This window comes from Dermacentor andersoni, chromosome 3 (assembly GCF_023375885.2).
Source record: "Dermacentor andersoni chromosome 3, qqDerAnde1_hic_scaffold, whole genome shotgun sequence".
Classification (NCBI taxonomy): Eukaryota; Metazoa; Arthropoda; class Arachnida; order Ixodida; family Ixodidae; genus Dermacentor; species Dermacentor andersoni.
The window spans coordinates 139639853-139658340 of record NC_092816.1 but is presented as its reverse complement, the minus strand read 5'-3'; the positions used below and the strand labels follow the sequence as shown (position 1 = coordinate 139658340).

At 52.1% G+C, this 18488-nt stretch overlaps 1 protein-coding gene across 3 annotated transcripts in view; it reads right to left on the bottom strand.

Annotated features, from left to right (window-relative positions):
* The window catches only part of ssh (Protein phosphatase Slingshot), a 330763-nt gene that overhangs the window by 93012 nt on the left and 219263 nt on the right, over window positions 1-18488 (bottom strand). For 2 of the 3 annotated variants that reach the window (XM_072287309.1, XM_050173200.3), the window contains exon 4: window positions 324-394. In XM_072287309.1, the coding sequence (XP_072143410.1) occupies window positions 324-394 (71 nt within the window). Of the gene's footprint in view, window positions 1-323; window positions 395-10724; window positions 11101-18488 lie in introns of those variants that run through there. The other variant, XM_072287308.1, reaches the window with a different exon arrangement.

Sequence of the window (18488 nt, the reverse complement as noted above, 5' to 3'; positions counted from 1 at the left end):
ATTCGCGCAGATCACCTCGAAGGCCGCATATATGCAGGCATCTCGAAAATCAACACCGTCGATCGTTAGACTAAAAAGTTCATCACGGTCCGGAAATCGGACGCGGGACAACCAGCTGACAGGGGCCGAGTCGGTCCGCTCCAAGCGTTGGAATCGTGGTTGAAATCGGTCACTGTACGCCTCGGCAGCGCCAAGGTGTTCGCCTCTCGCGAGCCACACACATACACACACAAGGGCCGCCGACAGAATCCCGACTCGTTCGCTGCGGTATTTTTGCTCCGGTTCGCGCAAAAGAAAAAAGAAAAATAAGACAGGCGACTCACCATTTTGAGCGTGTCTTCACGCCGTAGCATGTACAGCATAGACTGCAGGTGCGCCCTGATGTCGCCGGCCACTGCAACACACGGGGGAAGGAGGGAGAGAGAAAAGGAAATGACGTCACTTTCGGTAACGGTTTCACGCCAGCCATCACGGGCGAATTAAACACGGCAATCGAAATAACACCACCGCGTTGCAGCGCTCGCTAAGTCAGGAATTCTCGCCAACGTACCATAACAGAGCAAGCAAACAGTACTCGCAAGGACTGCGAAATTGTGGGTCACGTGTGCTGGGCAAAGCATATACGTCACATCGGAAAGAAGAAAAAGAAATAACGTCGCGTTGCTAAGGAGGATCCCGCGAGTAAGTTAGCGACGGCCGCTTTTAATGCCCAATCCCTGCAGCGGCTTTCAAGGCAGCCAAACCCTTTCGTTACGCACAGCCGCACCGTTGTTAAAACAAAAAAGAAGGAAAAAGAAATAATTAAGACCAGGATAATACCAGTTATGTGAACATGACGGGAGCGCCTGAGCCAGTCTTGCGATTTGCTACACTTTACTTTGCGAAGCCAACGTATCTTCAGCTATTATGCCCTGTGGTTGTTGGTCACAGCAAACCCCAGTATTGGCCAAGTTATGGCAAAAGCCCTCCTGCATAGTGATCCGTTTAAAGGCCAACTGCAACTAAATTTCATTTTCGGCTGAATTTTTTATAAATGAGTAGCATATACTACGGAAGCAGCATTTACAAAGCCAGTTGGCCGGTAATTGTCTACTTCTTTATTGGCAGCCTTTAAATAGCACCTGAGCAGACGACGCGTGCATCTGGTGGTTGGCCGATATAACGTACGTATCACAGCACGTCGCCTCCTATATTTTTCAGCGCGCCACGGGCACCCCAATCTTGGAGCTCGTGCCGATGAGTCGCACGATCTGAATCATACGTCACTTCCGGCAAGCAGTAATAGGGCGCTTTTTTTTTCTTCCTTTTTTTCCAGATTTGATATTGAACACGCCTACATTGCGAACATTTTGTGACTCATCTGCTTGTATTTCAAACGTAAAATTTCGCACAGAGATAGCACATCTACACTATCCGAATCTAGGCTTTCTACGTGACCAATTTATTCGCAGTTGGCCTTTAAAAGGACACCAAAGGCAAATATTAAGTCAAGCTAAAGTGATTAGTGCTCGAAAATCTCTACAGGGTCAATATTATCGCAAACAGAGCCTTAATAATCGAAAAATTGACATAAATGCAGGACATTATTAGAGACTCCCCCGGGACATTCAAGTACTTGCCCGATGACGGAAGCACTCCTCAATTAAATTCTGTCACTAGTACTCAACCACTCGTTGCAAAAAAAAAAAAAAAAAAAAAAAAAGAAGAAAGAAAAAAAAAACATCATTGCGTTGTAATATATCACGAAACAAATTTATTCTTGTCCAGTTCTATTTCATTTTCAAAAAAAAAAAAAGAAGGGACACTGAAATTACCTCTGAAAACGACGCGGTCGGTCGAAAAGTTTCGTTTTAGCAACGACTCTACGCCGCCGAAGCTTTCGTGTTTCAGTAGTTTCGTTATCGTGCAGTGCTGCGCTGGTTTTGCTGGCTCGCGAAATTCGCACAAAGTGCAAGTAGCCGCGAATTCAGCGTCGACGTGATGTCGCGGGATGCACGAACGGTCTACACCATCTGGCCAAAAATTAGCTGCAGCGGCAAATCCACCGCTCTTTCTTGGCTCGGTACCGCCGTCTGTCGGGCGCCGTTTTACTCACCCGCGGCAGCAAAGGCCGGTGATGGCGCATCCAACGTCACCACTCCCCCACGGTTGGGTGGCGGGAAATTTGAATTTCGGAAAAGGTATTCGGACCCTACAGATGCAATTTTCTCGCAAACGAACTCTTTTCTAGGCACGAAACAAGCGTTGCGAAGTTTCTGGAATGGCATTTAAACAGTCGACGTCGACTTGGTATTGCCTTTAGCGTACCTTTAAGGAAGCCACGTAAGCAGGCACGGCTTTCAGAAGTAATGTGCGCGGTGCGGTTCTATTAAGCACATCGCCTGCGCAGCTACGTGACGAACGATTCTAGAAAAAAGTAGGTATGCCCAGTAATGACCAGAAGTGCTAACAACAGGAAAACCAGCGCACGCTCCCGACATTACCGTAATATGCAGCGCCAGTACTGCCCCCTACCTTCTTTGCAATTTGTTCTCCTGTAATACCAACAACAATAATGAAGCAAAACCATTCTTGCGCTGCGGCGAGAATTTCAGGAGCCAAGCGCAAACTGCAAAGCGACCAAAGGCAATACCATAAAAGCGCCTCAGTCGCCAATAACGCCGCAACGGGTGCGCATAGTGCGGTTGGGGCCGAGTGTTCAGGAGTAAAAAGCCCACCATGGTTGCGCCAGACCACCCGAACTTAATTAGGCGGCACTTAATTCTGCCCTTTCAAAATTTGGTTCAGCAACATTTTTTTCGCACCTTCAGAAACATGAGAAACGAACAGCCAATGTCCATCTAAATAGGAAAGAAAAGCGTGCCAGAACATATCGCCAAAGATATAAGGTTCTGGTGAACGATTGAAGCGCCACTAGGTGGGGGGGGGGGGGGGGGGGGGGGACAAACACTGAAACTAGAAAACCTATCTGAAAAAGAAATGTTCGAAAATGTTTAATCAGAATATTGTCACACGAGTAAAAATACCGTTTCAAATATTTTTGCTGCAATAAAACAACAAATGGTAATTTTTTTCTATTTCAGAATATATAAGTTCGTTCTTGGTGACCCCTGTTAGGATCGGCCTGCAGGTGCGTCCGCTGCAGGTGCGTCGACCGATCCGGGGTGGTGGCGCCCTTCAGAGAACCAGCGAGGACAGCGCTAACCAACCGTGAACTTCCTTTGAAGAACTTGACTACGGCGTTCATCCACCAAGCGCCTCGTTCGGAGAACAGGAGAAAAGCAGCTCTGGAATTTAGAGGCGCCGGCTAGGGTCGGGTGTGACCACCTGGCTACGGGGACGCAGGACAATGGCCACCACGACGACTGCGCTGCAAAGGCCGTCTGCCCGCGGAGGGGGCACTGAAACCTGCGTGTGCGTGTGTGTTTGTAAAACGTCCCGCAGAGAAGTAAAACGTCCCGGAGAGAGGTAAAACATCCCTCAGAGAGGCGGCCTGTTTACGGTGACGTCGAACGTGTTGCCTCACCTAGGGATCTAGGGAACACGAAGTGGATAAAACGAGCGATTGTCGGCTGCTAGAGGGTGCTCGTCGTCGTGCTCTGTGCTCGAAATGTGCTCGTGAGCTGTGTGCTCGTAAGCTAGACTGTGTAAATGTATCCCTTGTTCAAATGTAAATAACGTAAATAAAACCTGCTCGCCTAAGTCCCGACGAAGAGTCAAGATCCTCCCTACAGCTACGACCGCCAAATCCTACACCCCCACCAACCCGTGATTCTGGGGCAAGACTTGGCAAGACTGCAAACCAGCTATTATGCCATGCGGAATGGCGCTGCTCACTTGAACGGGGTGGGGGGTTTCATCCGAGTTCTTGCACTTCCTTGCGTGTTTGTTCCAAGTGTGGCTCACGCTTCACTTCAAACTTTTCCTGACCTAGCGCACGGCATTCATTGGCGAAAGGTGCGAGTGGAGGCTTCTTGTTATCGTGAAAGTTCGCGCTGCGGCATGCGAGGCGCTGAGAGACTCGTCGTGACGATAAATGCGGAACGCTCCGCGAAGAAACGTCTCGCTATGTTCGCTCACTCTCCGTAACGCAGGCTCTAAATGTCCGATGAGTAGCAAAACTAGTAAGTCGAATGTATTCTAAATGATAATGTGGAGTAATGTTGCCTTGTCTGATAACTGTTGATACGAATAGATGGTGTCGCGCGGAATTGTGAATATGTTCGCATATGTTGCTGTACATTACAACCGTGTGCTGGCCATAGCACTTTTCATCCATTGAAACATGTGTTGTTTGGTCAATTGGTTGTATTCTTCTCGACGAATAAAAGGTATCAGTTTCTAGTTCAGAGTCGGGAGTTGGACTCTTGTTTTTTATCAGAGAGTTTTAGTACTTGCGTATGCAAAGTTAGGGGATGCAAACTGCCCGGTTTACAGAAGAACCCCAAAAGAGCACAAAATAATGCAAGCCGGGCATGGTCCAGTTGCTTCTGAAACCTCTGTGGCACTGCCATTTATTTCCCGCCTATTAGCTCACCTCCCTAAGGAACCTACTGGAGCAATTGCCGTCAATAACAACCTAATTATGTAAACAATATACGCCACTCCCATAGTTTAATGACACGCTGGCGCTTCAGCTGAGGCAAGTCTCAAGCTCGCCTCAGCCTCAAAAGATAACTGCTTGCGTAGCGGTCGAAATGCATGACGCTAAAGGATTTCAAGAATTCGCGCCAAGCAGCATAATATCTTGACCTCATTGCCATTTTCGGTTGCGACGTAACTTTTATTTTGTTTCTTTGCTTGTTGTTAGTTGCAGACTTTCACTCGTTCTTTTTTTTTTTCTAGCTTTCCTTGTCTCTTCTCTTTCTCTCGCTCTGCTGGTTGAAACGTCACTTCAGCGTTTGTGCAACTCGCTCGAAAAAAATGTGACCGACACGACGCTACAGTCGCATGTGCACTGAGGAAGGACAAGTCGGCAGTCATTCACTTCTAGTCTCCGATGCACCCTCGCAGCTGAAGCATTATTCTCCAAACCTTGTGCCCCATACTGTGCACAGTCACTTGCGGATTTCCGCAGAACTGGTTTGTCATATTCAGCGTCTATGCGCTTCGAGTCGTCGACTAATCTGGGCCTCGCCTTGCGATCTGCCAGCCTCCTGGTTAGCTCAAGACGATAGGGGCTGTTAAGAACGGCCCAGTTCAGGTGCAAGTTTTGCCAGCCAGTTGCGACAGCGGCGTCAACTTTTCTTGGAACGCCACCGTTACGCTCTAGCCTCGTCGCCGTTGTGACTGAATGCGTTCGGCGGACCAACTATTGTTACCGAGTGCCACCGGCGCCCTGGTCTGCCGCGAGCGCGGGAGTGCTCGCGGGAACGTAGTTCGAGGCTCCTTCCCACGCGCCGTTCAAGACGCAAAACAATGGGCACCCGGCCGCGCTGCGGCGGTCAGCTCTGGGAATAAAAGGCACCTTTCTTGACACAAGCCCCGAGTTCTACGAAGTCCGTCTGACGTCGGCTCCGAACCGCGAACCTGTGCGGAAGTGTGTGTGTGTAAGCCGTCCCGCAGAGGCGGCTTGTTTACGATGACTGGACCAACATTTCCGTCACCTTGGGATCGAGGGGGAGGGGGACCGAGTGTTTATAAACCGCTGTTGTGCGGCTGCTCAGGGTACTTTCTCTCGCAGTCATGTTAGACTGATGTACTTTCACTCGCAGTCATGTTAGACTGATGTACTTTCACTCGCAGTCATGTTAGACTGATGCACTTTCTCAAGCAGTCATGTTAGACTTATGTACTTTCTCAAGCAGTCATGTTAAGCTGAGGTACTTTCTCTCGCAGTCATGCTAGACTGATGTAGATACTGTAAATAAACTCATATTCCTCGTTCTCGATGAGAAGCAGTCCTTCCCTTCATCAACCTCCTCAGCGTGGATAAGTTTGACGACGGCATGGGCCAGCTACCTCCTAATTCATGCCCGATCTCCAATCTTGACAACTGATTACGAGCGATGGGATTGAGCCCCCAATCCTAACAGGGCGACCACCCCGGCAAGGCGTTGGTGCCAGGTTCCAACCCTGATCAAGGACGAATTTTCCAACTGCGAATCTTTCCTTTTGAGAAACTAATATGGGTTTCCTTTGTAGCTTCACGGTGTTCTCAGAAGAATGGCATCTGCTTTCTTCCATTTTCATTAAAAAAAAAAAAAAAAAGACTTCCTCCCCCAGGAGGAGCCATATGTGGTGGTGCCGTGTTCTGGTGGTCAGGGCTGCGGGCGGTGTTTCGTTCGAAACCCGCCGCCGGAGGACCCAGCCGGTAAAAACGGGCACAGACGTGACCCTGACCTGGCACCCAGCTTTCCTTCTGGGGTGTGCGTCTGGGAGAGCTATGGGCCTCGTAAATACCGCTTTGGGCTCGTTATGGATCGACAGTGTCGGACAATTCCAACCTGAAAAGGTGGCACTCGAAGCGCGATGCCGCAATCACGTGGGAGAACGGTCGGCCATGGATTACCGCTGTCGCTATATTTCTTTTTCTCTGCGTGTTTAGCAGAATAAATTAGCAAGGCCAAGTGGTCGAATCGCAATTTCCGACGTAAAAATAAGTACACTGTAATATCTAATGTTTTAGTAACGCGGCACAGCGCCCGCAGCTTCGAACAGGAGCAGCTGCGCCCGCAAAACACGAGCGAACGAGGGCGCCTTGCAACGCAAATGCGTTTTGGACTCAAACCAAGCAAGCGGCCGCCTCCTGGCTCGGCGCGCTATAGTTACGCGTGGGTGACAGGTAAACAGCGTTGCTGACGTCACGTTTCTTTGCGCGATAATTAGAGAGCCGTTGCGAAGGGGTTCTCAGAAAAACGCTGGCCACCGACTGCGACCGCCGCCGAAACACCGACTTTTTCCGAGTTCGCGCATGCATGCACACTGCGAGCTCGGCACAGCGTGAACGAAATGGGACGCTTGCCGCAACAATCTATTCCAAGTCGTTAAGAAACAAAGAAAGGAAGAAAAAGAAAGTCACCGTCGCTCGACTTCTCGGGATCGTAGCGGAGCACAAAAGCAGATTGTTGAGTTATCAACTGCCCGTAATCCTGCGGACGGATATCTCGGTCCTGCGACACTACGGTACAGTCAAGGCATTCTTGCTTTGTATTGTATTTTAATACAAGAACGCGACAGATGATAACACGGGCGTGCGTGTAGTTGTACATCTCGCGTACCCGTTCGCTGTCAAGCGTTTCTCGCCAACGGCAGCGTGGCACTGTACAGCTCACAGCCATGACGCCGGGCATAGTAAGCACGGTACACGGTCCCCACAATGGCGCATATTCCTGTTCGGTCGCTTTCTGGTGAATACGCTTGCACTCGCGTAAGTTCCAGCGCGCCGCTTCGCTGAAGCGAGCGGCATCCTGTCCGCCAAATCGGCCAGTCAGCGCGGACAAGAATCGGTTAGCCCCGAAAGTGCTAGACCGCAGGAACACGTAGCAGAGCCCCTGGCTTCGCACGCGGGCGCGGCGGACACGCTGCCCTGGCTGCCGCGGTATTCCCGCGAGGTCCGCCTGCCAGGGTGCGCCGACCAGAGCCTTATAAAGCGGCGACCCCCACCTCGCGGAGCGCGGTCCCCGAGAGGAGGGCGGGCGCACTATTTCGGTACGCGGCGCGGACCGGGGGGAAGGGAGGCAGCGGGCGCCCTTTTCGGGGCACGGGCCGCGAACACCGGGTTCACCGCGCGGCGAAGGACCATCGGGCCGAAACGCGCGCGACAACCGCGCACGAGGTCCAAGCTCGCCGACGAGCACTGGGCGCGTTTACGTAATGGAAAGGACTGTGCAAGCGGACGTAAGCGGCGGGCCGGGCCCGGGGCGAGCCACTAGGCGGCGCTCTTTCGCAATTCGGGCGGACTGCGTGCGTGCCGAGGACACGGGGCGTCACAACCTGCAAGCTGCTATGCGCGGTGTTTTCCCCGTTCGACACTCGTTGCGTCAATGAATGGCGATGCCAACGAACCCTGCGGTTACGTAATCGTTACGTTTGCGAAATAACTAGCGCGAAAAAATAATATGAAAAGGCATTCCCTATGTCATCGAACCCTGCAGAATTTGAGCATATATACAATCACGCCCAGTATGAGCTACAACGCGAATGTGCGTGGCAAAGCGGTCGCTCCTACTGAGCGTGATAGTACCTCGTGTCCAATGCGATTTCTACGTTGATCCTCACGTCAAAGACGCAATTACGACCTTGCAGCTTCAGTTATTTTTTTAGTAGGACTGTATTTGCGCCAGAGTGTTATCAATGACGTGACCTACCAATGACTTGACTTGCAGAGTTTCGGGAACATTTACCGCTACACAATGGGCCAGATGCGAGTAAATAAAGTATGGCCTTCATTTTCTTCTCGTAACCGACATCTTACCGTGAAATTAACGAAAATTAGGCCTTAAAAGAATTATTTAAGTTTTTTGTTTCTCTAGTTAATGTCCCATTAAGGTAACCGCTGTCTTTGATTCGACGAAGGGCAGCGGCGTCTGCGAATTTCCAGCGTGGAAAATCATCTCGCTACCTGATCGCTTCGCGCAGGAACTGAAACATCGCAGTGCTCGTGTACGGTCAACCCAATGCAACCGCCGAAGCGTTAAGCGCCAGTCGTTATAGGGTATTTGCGCCAGCCACAGTCATATCTCTCACGCATTTGGAGTCTAGCATGCTATGTCTACGTTAGCCTTCTGTATGAGGCCGATGGTGTGGCTAACACAGCGATCACTGAGGTTTTGCAGACCAGCTTGATGCATATGAGTTTTGTACTTCCGCATTGTCTATTTGCCCTGTAAAGCAGTTATATCCATAAGAGACCGCCTAAGAAACGCGACGGCTATTTGTGTGGACACAATTTCTGTAAGATGAATGAGGGTGTCATCGAGGATGGAGCCAACAAGACCAAGCAAAAAAAAAAAATGCTCTTCATCCCCTTGAGGCTTCTCCAGCTTCAATCACACTTGTTAAGAGTGGTAAATCGGTTGATTTAGTAGCCATTCTTCACGGAAAAAATTTGCAGATCCCACGCACTGTTGCAGTCTATGTTACGCGAAGCATTCTTCAGGTACCTGGCTATCCAGCATTGCTTGGGGTTCCCCAAAACAATAGCAAGTGCATCGACGCGACCCTGTAAATGGAGTAGTTGTAAGTCGCGAGCGTAGGCGTTTGCGTCGACACCAGCGCGACGGGAATCACGTTGTAGAGGACCGTAGGACGGCAATATGATGATTTCTACGCGAGTCGTTCGACACCAGGCTATGACCTGGTGATTGTTGGGTTCTACATAGCTTGTGTACGAGAGTAAGCGAAAGAAACACGGACCCCGGCGTCATCAGCCCCTACGTGTCATACAATCGTACGCACGCATGACTATTTCATGTAGTTTGTATGTTAAAACAACGATGACATTTGACACTTGTACTGACATTTGTAAGATAGCGACTTTTGCCACCCACAGCAAGACCAGGCGTTGTCATCATGTTGCATGATCGGCCAACGCTTTACAGAAAGAAGGACACTCGCAGAGTCGACAGCTGGCCGCTGGGCCACTCGACAAGTGTAATTCGTACTGTACGGTATGCTGCTATCACTAACAAAAATTACCTTATTCGCTGGCGACTACCTCCTAGTCCAACAAATGAGGTAGTCGCACAATGTATCTACAGGTAACTTGAACGTCTGTCACAGTAAAAAGCGCAAGCTTTTCCGCATCGGAATGGCACCCATGCTGTTACGATCGTCCCGTATGTTTTCTAACTTTGCATTGTTGCTAAACCACAGCTTAAAATTAAAGGCAGAATGTTGCAGTAAGGGCACATACGTGTAAAAAAAATTTCGATACACAACCTATTTCCGAGCCTGATTGTGTGGGCTCAAACACGCGCGCTGGGTGCTCCGTCCGCTTCATTGGCAGTAGAAACTGCGACCATTCCATGCTAAATCCCTCCAGTGCGTCTCACAGAACCCGAAAACAACTATCAGCAACTTTCATGAGCGTGTGTAGTTGGCATACAACATGAGCGTCTGCCCAAGCCAGCAGGGCTACGGCTCACAGATGGCGCCACTGCCTACGAAATATGGCAGCGGCCATGACAAAGAAAAAGATAAAGAAAGAACGGGGTCTATAGGACGACCAGTGAAAATAATTCCTTCGAGAGCACGAAACACGAATGCTTAACTCACGCAAGAACTTCAGAATCGCCCCTCAGTGCAACGGATAAAATGTACGACACAGACTTCGTACAGGTCCCCTCAGCTCAAAAAAAAAATCGCGGAGGTGCTCTTAACACGGTTTTCCCACTGTTACACCCGCCGTGGTTGCTCAGTGGCTATGGTGTTAGGCTGCTGAGCACGAGGTCGCGGGATCGAATCCCGGCCTCGGCGGCCGCATTTCGATGGGGGCGAAATGCGAAAACACCCGTGTACTTAGATTTAGGTGCACGCTAAAGAACCCCAGGTGGTCGAAATTTCCGGAGTCCTCCACTACGGCGTGCCTCATAATCAGAAAGTGGTTTTGGCACGTAAAACCCCATAATCTAATCTAATCTTTCCCACTGTTACGTTTAACGTATACATATAGTATAATTTATCGCAAATAAGACTATACCGCGCTGTTTACCGTAGGCAGTTGGCCTGCGTTCCTACTTAGCGCGCACCGTGCACGGCGGAGTGTGGCGAGCGGCGCTTACGTCGTCGTCCCTGCGCGCCGGCGGCGGCCGCGGGATTGCCGGCCAGCGGGACGGGCGAGCGAGCGGCGCACCACCGCGTGCTGCTGCTGCCCGGGTTCTTGCGGCGCAGCACGCACGACGACCAGGCCAGCTCGTACTGGGAGCACGAGGGGCCCGCCGCCGCCAACGGGCCGCCGCCATCCGACGGCTGCTGCTGCTGCTTCAGCCGGGGCGGGTCGCCGCCCGCCCGGCCCCTCCCGGACTTCATCGCCGCACGGCGTCGCGTCAGCGAGGCGATGACCATACCGATTGGACCAAGGCTCGGCCCCTGCTACAACCATAGGACGCCGGACACATGGCCGCGACCGCTTGCACTTCTGCAGAAACTTCGTCTTCTTAACTTCCACGACCCGGCACCCATCTTGCGAACAAATGTCCTCACCTTGCCTCTCAAAAATACAGAGTGCGGCAGGTATTTAAGGACACACATTCGTGTCCTCTAGGTACATAATAGCTGCAAATACTTTTTTGCTGCAATTAACCATGGCAGAACTTCAGCTTGCTGAGCAAATGAAGAGGCACGCAGTTATCGTGTCCTTGGCTGCAGGAGACCCTGATTCTGAGATCGCAACATTTTTGAAGGTTGCCCGATCATTTGTGTTCAAAGCTCGGAAAGAATTGGAGGCTGCCAGGGGTGATGTGGACGCTGTTTCACAAAGGAAACGACAGTGTCAGCGTTCTGACACTCTTAGGACACCAGAATTCATTAGTCGCGTCCACGGTATCATTGATGAAGACCCTGGAGAGTCGATAAGAGCCCTAGCCACGGAGGTGGAGGTTGACGAGGCCACTGTCAGACGTGTGGTTCATGAGGACCTTCGCTACAAGCCTTATGCTATGCGGAGAGGGCAGTTCTTGTTTGAGAAAACCAAGGAGAACCGCCTGACCAGTGCTAAGCGTCTCCTGAACAAACTGAAACACCCAGAGGAGCCTGGAATGTTGTGGTTTTCCTCCGATGAAAAAAACTTCGTCCAGGACCAGAAGCTGAACCGCAAGAATGATCGGTGCTGTGCAAAGGCCCCGAGGATGTTCCAACTGTCATGCGCACAAAATTTCCAGCATCAGTGATGGTCCTGGGTGTCGCGAGCAGTGAAGGAGACGTGATGCCTCCACATTATTTTTGTTCTCCAAGGTGCCAGAGTTGACGCAGTTGCTTACACTGAGGTAGTGAACACGGTTGTGCAGCCCTGGATTGCTGTTGTAGCACGTGAGAAGCCCTATGTTTTCCAGCAAGACTCTGCACCATCCCACACAGCGCATACCACGCAAGAATCGATGGCCGAAAACCTCCACGACCACGTTACTCCAAACAAGTGGCCTCCGAGCTCCCCAGATCTCAATCCAATGGACTACTACGTATGGGGCGTAGTTGAGACGGTGTCCAATAGGCACCCACACAACACCCTTGAGGCTCTCAGCGGAGCTGTTGTTGATGCAATGGCGCATGCTCCGAAGACGCACCTCATCACGGCCTGCGGTCGGTTTCGGTAGCGTGTGGAGTCTGTGATGGCTGCTCTCGGTGGTTTCATTGAGTGATGACATTGAATGCATGCATGGCCGCCTGTGCAAAACGTTAGTCATAAATTATCTGTATCCAGTATCTGTGTCTGTCTGCGTGTGGGCGTAAATTTGTCCTCAAATACCTGCCGCACCCGCCATTGCGACCGAACCCATCTCGCGACACACGTAGGCTAATAGTCTGTGGGCTCAAAGTGTGACAGGCGTTCGAGGTAGCTGTGCACTCGGCTGTGGAGTTGCCTGTGCGGCAACGCAGCTCTGTAAAGTGCGAAGATAAACCTAAATCCTTTTTAATGTGTTCGCATTCTAGGGCTACATCACGCACTTCCCGGGGTTATCTGTGTTTGTTTGTATCTAACCCTTTTGCCACCTACCTCGGTCGCTCGGTATAATCCATGGTCGAATGCGTGGCGCATCGGGTTGCTGTGCTGAGGGCACATGGTTCCAAGCCAAAACCATCGGGCCAACTTGGGTCTCTGAAAATGTGGCATTGTGTATATACGTGCCGCTATTCAACGAACCTCTTTCCCGAACCGAGTGTTCTTAGGGAAGCGCGAAAGAGGAGTCTCGCTGCACTACACACACCTCACAAATGATTCGCTTCGACGGTGGCAATACGTTATGTCGCTAGATTCATTCAATACTGAACGCATTACCATCGACAGCCATCGTGAGATGGGCTCTGGCGATCTTTTTCTCTAGTGCGCCTTGACGTGTACCTTAGAAGGCTACAGTTGGTTCTTAATGAGTGAAACGGCGCAACCCGTTTAAAGGAATCGGCCAAAAATTAGGCTGTAGAAAAGGTCAGGGGAACGTCCTTGAGTACTACATGACGAAAGTAAATAGCGTGAAATCTAGAAATTAAGGTTATCTGGTACAGATATGAATCCAAAATGACAACAATAAGATAACTGTAAATAAAAGTGATTTCCTGGTACAGCATAAGGGACGTGTCGTTTTTTTGACTCTAAGGTCAGAACTAGCAACTGGAAGTGTTGTGCGAGAGAGGATACTCTGTGCCTGCCTGATCTCGTTCAATAACGTCAAAGAGATGCCCAAGGCCAGCGAAAACTTAAAACGAAGCGTGATGATCCTTGAAAAGTACACTTAGGATCACACATGTCGGAAACATACTTTGCTGACAGGTTATTCTTACTTCACGAAATCTGCGTCAACTGTGACACTGAGCAGGCACTATCTGGTTTCTTGCTTTGTTTCTGAGGTCCCTTAAGTTGGCAGATTCTGTAAAAGCAGTCTTGCACTTCCACAGCAAGTAGTATATGTGCAGTTTCATCAGTCATCACGGGAACAGTCGCTAACAAAGGCTTGCATACAGAGGACAACGCTTCAGACGATGTCTGGACCAACTTCGCGAAACCGCTTGAATGGAAAGGAGCAAGCTTTCAGTGCTTTAGAAGGGTTCATCGAGAGAACGACAAAAGAACCGATGCCGCGATACCTGTCCACGTGTCAGCGTTAATCTACAACGAGCAACAATGATTCTGCATGTCCGAACGGATTCTTGCAACGTACGTACATACACTATATGAATAGCCCATTGTTTTCTTTTCAGTTCAACAACTTAGCCTTTGGCATCCACAAGTGCGTACACGTACCTGTCGCCGCTGAACGTCCTGTCCTTACGTTTCGATTCCGCGGGGCTGGCGCTGCTTGTTGGTGAAAATAAAACAGCAAGGAGCAAGCTATGAAACGGGATGTTCCTCAATCCGCACGTCCAGTGATTAAATCGCACTAGATCTATCTTCTACCTTAAATTATAATATAATCCCTAAATTTGACAGTAGACCACATCAAGTCCGCCCCGCTTTCCGTCGCTTCTGGTCCTCAGCCTATCTCGCCAAACCCCGATCACGAAATCCAGTCAACGGATTGTGGTCACGCGTCTCACTTCAAACCATTGCCTCAATGTATATTCTTATACGTGCAGTCAAGCATCAGACCTCTTAAATGCGCGGCAGTAAAAGCGTGTAAGTATCGACACAGAGATAAGACGAACTCCTCGGCGTCCTCATTGGCGATGACGAAGTCTGCGGCGCTATGGCACAAGGGCAACACAGGCGAAAAGGCGTCAATATTATGACACATGGTGAGAAATTAAGGAACGAAGGAAGGAAGGGAAGGGAAGTAAGCAAGACTTTGTGCAGTTTGCAACACGCTACGGTGTATGTATATATGAATGGATGGCTGTATACTGAGACCTAAAGACCCGTTCGTCGATAGCACATAAATATGACCGGAAACGAGCCTAAATCCCTTTTATTTTGAATTTTTTTCTGGCTTACGTCAAAGTGACTTGGCTGCTTGTATATTATTCATACATATCATCTAACCCAACGAGCTTTTTCGCTCTGCAACGTAACCGAAACCGTTCTTTCTGAAAGTTTCATTTCCTGAAACAGTTGAATTTGCTGCCGATTTTCTTCTCTAAAAGCGAGGTATCCCCCGAATTCGACTAATGCATTATGGTGTTTGCGTGAATTCGCCTTTCTTTTTCCCTCCTTTCTTTTATTTTTCTCAGTTCATTTGTTTTTTCTTTATTTGCACGAACGTTTTCATTGCGATGGGAAATTTCTTTCTTCAATTTCGCTGTTTCCTCGTTTAGACTATCGTTTTCATTTTCGGTTGGCCCTAAACTAAGGGCTCCACCCTACGAGGAAGTCTCCCCACCTTATTCTCCCCACCGTTGCCTTTACTGGCGGAGGGGGGTGCTTTTTTCTTCCCTGCTGATATGGATGGATGGATGGAATAACTTTAATGAAATGTCCTGCGAGCTACGGGGCTCAAGGTCCCATAGAGCGGGCTAATCCCACTTTGGGACCGGGAGTTGTAACTCCCTGGCCGCATCGTGGGCTCGCTGGACAGCCCAGAGCTGCTCCGCCTGGTCCGTGCTGCGTAATGCTTCTTGTAGCCTGGCGGAGTCTTGATCCTTGTTTGCGTGGTATAATACCTGATACCTGACCTCCTGATATAAACCAACTTGAATCTTAATTTAACATTTCCGATTTATTTATTTTTTTTCTCTTGAAAAGTTCGTAGGTTCAATTTGAATGGAATATATCTGACGTTCCTTTCGCTGATAAAGAGAGAGAAAAATTTGTTGTGAGAAATGCCGGAGGAGCTGTGTCTCTGGCCTACTACTCTGGGTACAGGAGAGCGATTTGCATGCAACCTAGCTAACGCCGCCGGATTCTTGTACGACCCCCTCTAGAGGGTGACTGTTAGTGTTTCTGAGGTCATCATCGTCATAATCGAAACAACTGACAAACTGAAAACAAAGATCGCGGTCCACGTTCGGCTGGCCGCCGCGTGCCACGCGCCTGGCCCAGTCCGTGACAGCCACGCGCCTCGAGCAGCCGGCCGAGACAGAAGCAAGGTCATGGGCGAGTCGAACAAGTCCAGCGGTTTTGTGCCCGCTGCGCACAACCGCGGCGACGCCTGGAGCTCCCGAGCCGCCCCGCCGCCGCCGCCGCCGCCGCCGCTATCGCTGCCGACTTCGCCGCCGCTGCAGCCTTCGCGATGGGAATGTCGATCCCCGTCGGAGTACTCCGTGTCGGCCGAGGAGCGCGCGTTGACCGACCGGCCGCAGGACACCAGCGTGACCGAGGAGTACAGCGAAGGTCAGTGGCTAAAATGCGACTCGACCGAGCTCAGGCGGCGCCGGGAGATGGCCACGCAGCAGCAGCAGCAAACGCCACCGCCACCGCAGCAGCCGCTGCCCGCCGACGCGGCCGAACCACTGCCGCCGGCGGCGGCAGCTAAGCGGCCCGAGTTGCCCTGGCTCTGCGAGCGTGGTTCCACCCTCGAGTACATCGTCTCGTCCCTCAGCAGCAGCGTCGAAGAGAAGCCGAGCCTGCGGTCGGTCGACGAGCCTTCGCCAATGGCGAATGCGCCAAAGCGCAACTCCGTTCCGGCCACACCGCCTCCGACGGCGCTGCAGTGGTCGCAGATCACGGGCGGCCACGTCGAGCCGGTCGGGGAGCGGCCGCAGGGGAGCCTGTACGGCGGCACCGAGGACTCGCACTTGCCTTACTGGACGACGAATGCTGAGTGCGCCGGTAGGATCGCCGAGTGCCCGCTGAAGCACGATTCAATGCCCGCGCAGCTACAGGTTTACGACACGGAAAGCACGCGCGAGAACAGCTCCCGCGGAAGCAGCGCGCCCATCGGCGGCGACGACCTCGAAACCGGCGTAGAAGGCAGCACCACCAAAGGCACTGGCGACGACGGCAGCACCGACCACCACGCCGAGCCTGAAGCTGGAAAGCACGGCGCCGCCGCCAGACGGCGATCCCAACAGGAGCAGCTCACGGTCGAATCTCTACGGGAAACGCCTGGCGCTAAAGAAGCCGCTGCGATACCGTCGGCCGCAGAGCCACTCGCGGCGAAACCACCGATGGCTGCTGCAACAACAACGGCAACCTCGGCACAACCTCCCGCAACCGAACTTCCAGCAACAGAACCTTCAGCGACAAAACCTTCCGACACAAGCCTTGCAGCGCCACGGTCACATGCGACTGTAGACGCTACAGGCACCACAGCTGCCCTCGCACCTGCTCTTACGACCGCTCAGGCAGTAGCCGGCCAAGCCAAGGAGAGCATGGAACACCAAGCTCTGGCGGCTATAACGTCGCAGCACTTAGTCGTTTCGTCGCCTTCCGAGAAACGTACGCAAACTTGTCCTAGGAAACTGCAGACAGCCCAGCTACCGACGAATGAGAAGTCACGGGGCGGTGGCATCGACCGCGAGAAAGCGGGCGCCGCTCCGAAAACGGGAGACCAGCTGCGTTCGTGTTACGACAACAAGCCGGAGTACCACCACTACGTGACCGCGGTGCTGCAGAGGATACCGATGAGACTGCTGCTCTTGGACCTGGCTCTCGCCTTTCTGTTCGTCATCTTTTCGCACATGACAATCATCAGCCTGCGAGAGACTGCGTGGTCGACGAACGCCACGTCAGAGTTGCCGGCTTTCGTTAGCGAGCGGCCCGTTTGCCGAGACCCCGCGTGCGGCTCCGCCGGGCTCAATCTTTTCTACACGCTGAACGAGTCCGCGGACGCGTGCCGCAGCATCTTCGACATGGTCTGTCACCCGTGGGTGCACGAGCCGCCGTCCAAGTACCACAAGGTGCTCGTGGGAGGCGAGCGACTCGTCGTGGCCGACGTGCTCCGCGAAGTGGGCAACTTCTTGGAAAGCCAGCTGAGCCAAGTGTGGCCATCTACCAGCCGTGGAAAACTGGCGCTGCTGTACGCGAGCTGCCGGGACGACGAGAGCCGCGACCGCGCCGGGCTGGAGTACTTCCGAAGTCTGCTTCGACGCTACGAAGTTGACCGGTGGCCGTTTGTCGAAGGGCGCGCAGCCTTAAGGAGGCCACAAAGAGTGCTTGAGCTCTTCACGCGGGACACGGGAGCGGAACCCTACTTTAGCGTTCGGCTGCGCAAGTCGGGAGACACGTTCCTCTTCACCGTGGGCTGTCCGCTACTCGGTCTGCCGCCGCTGAGCTTTATCGAGAAAACGGCAGACGTCGGAGTGTACTTAGACTACATCGGCTTCGTGCTAAAAGCAGTCGCGGGCTTCTATACGAACCGAAGCGACGTGCCGGCCAACGTAGTAGCCTTCGAAACGAGCCTGGCGAGAACGCACGTGCAGTTTTGCAATGACGAAAGCGGCGCCTATAAACGGAAGACGCTGAGCGATCTGGCCGGCAGCAAGTGGGACTGGGAGCGGTTCGTGGACGAGGTGACCCAAGGAACTGCCAGGAAGTACCGCCACCTCCAGTCGGCGTCCTGGGAATACGCCTCCAACGTCACGGCCATCATCGTTGGCGACAGCGTGCCGGCAGCCAACTACTTCGGTTGGAAAGTGGTGAGCCGACTCGCTCCGTACACGACCACGACCATGGCGAACGCGTACAAGCAATTCCTCGAGGCGACCGGCCTGGAGACTCATCAGCCGTCGAGGCACTGCCTCACGCAGGTCAACCAGGTGCTGCCGCTCGCGATGGGCCGCGTGTACGCACTCAAGAGCCCCAGGACGTCGACAAACTACGAGGCGTACCGAGTGGCCTACCACGTCGCCAGGAGCCTGGACATCTACATCGTCAAGGACCACCGGTCGCTGGCTCCAGAGGTCGAGAGCGTGTACCGCAAGATGCGCTCCACGATGGATCTGACCCTCGGCTACCCCGA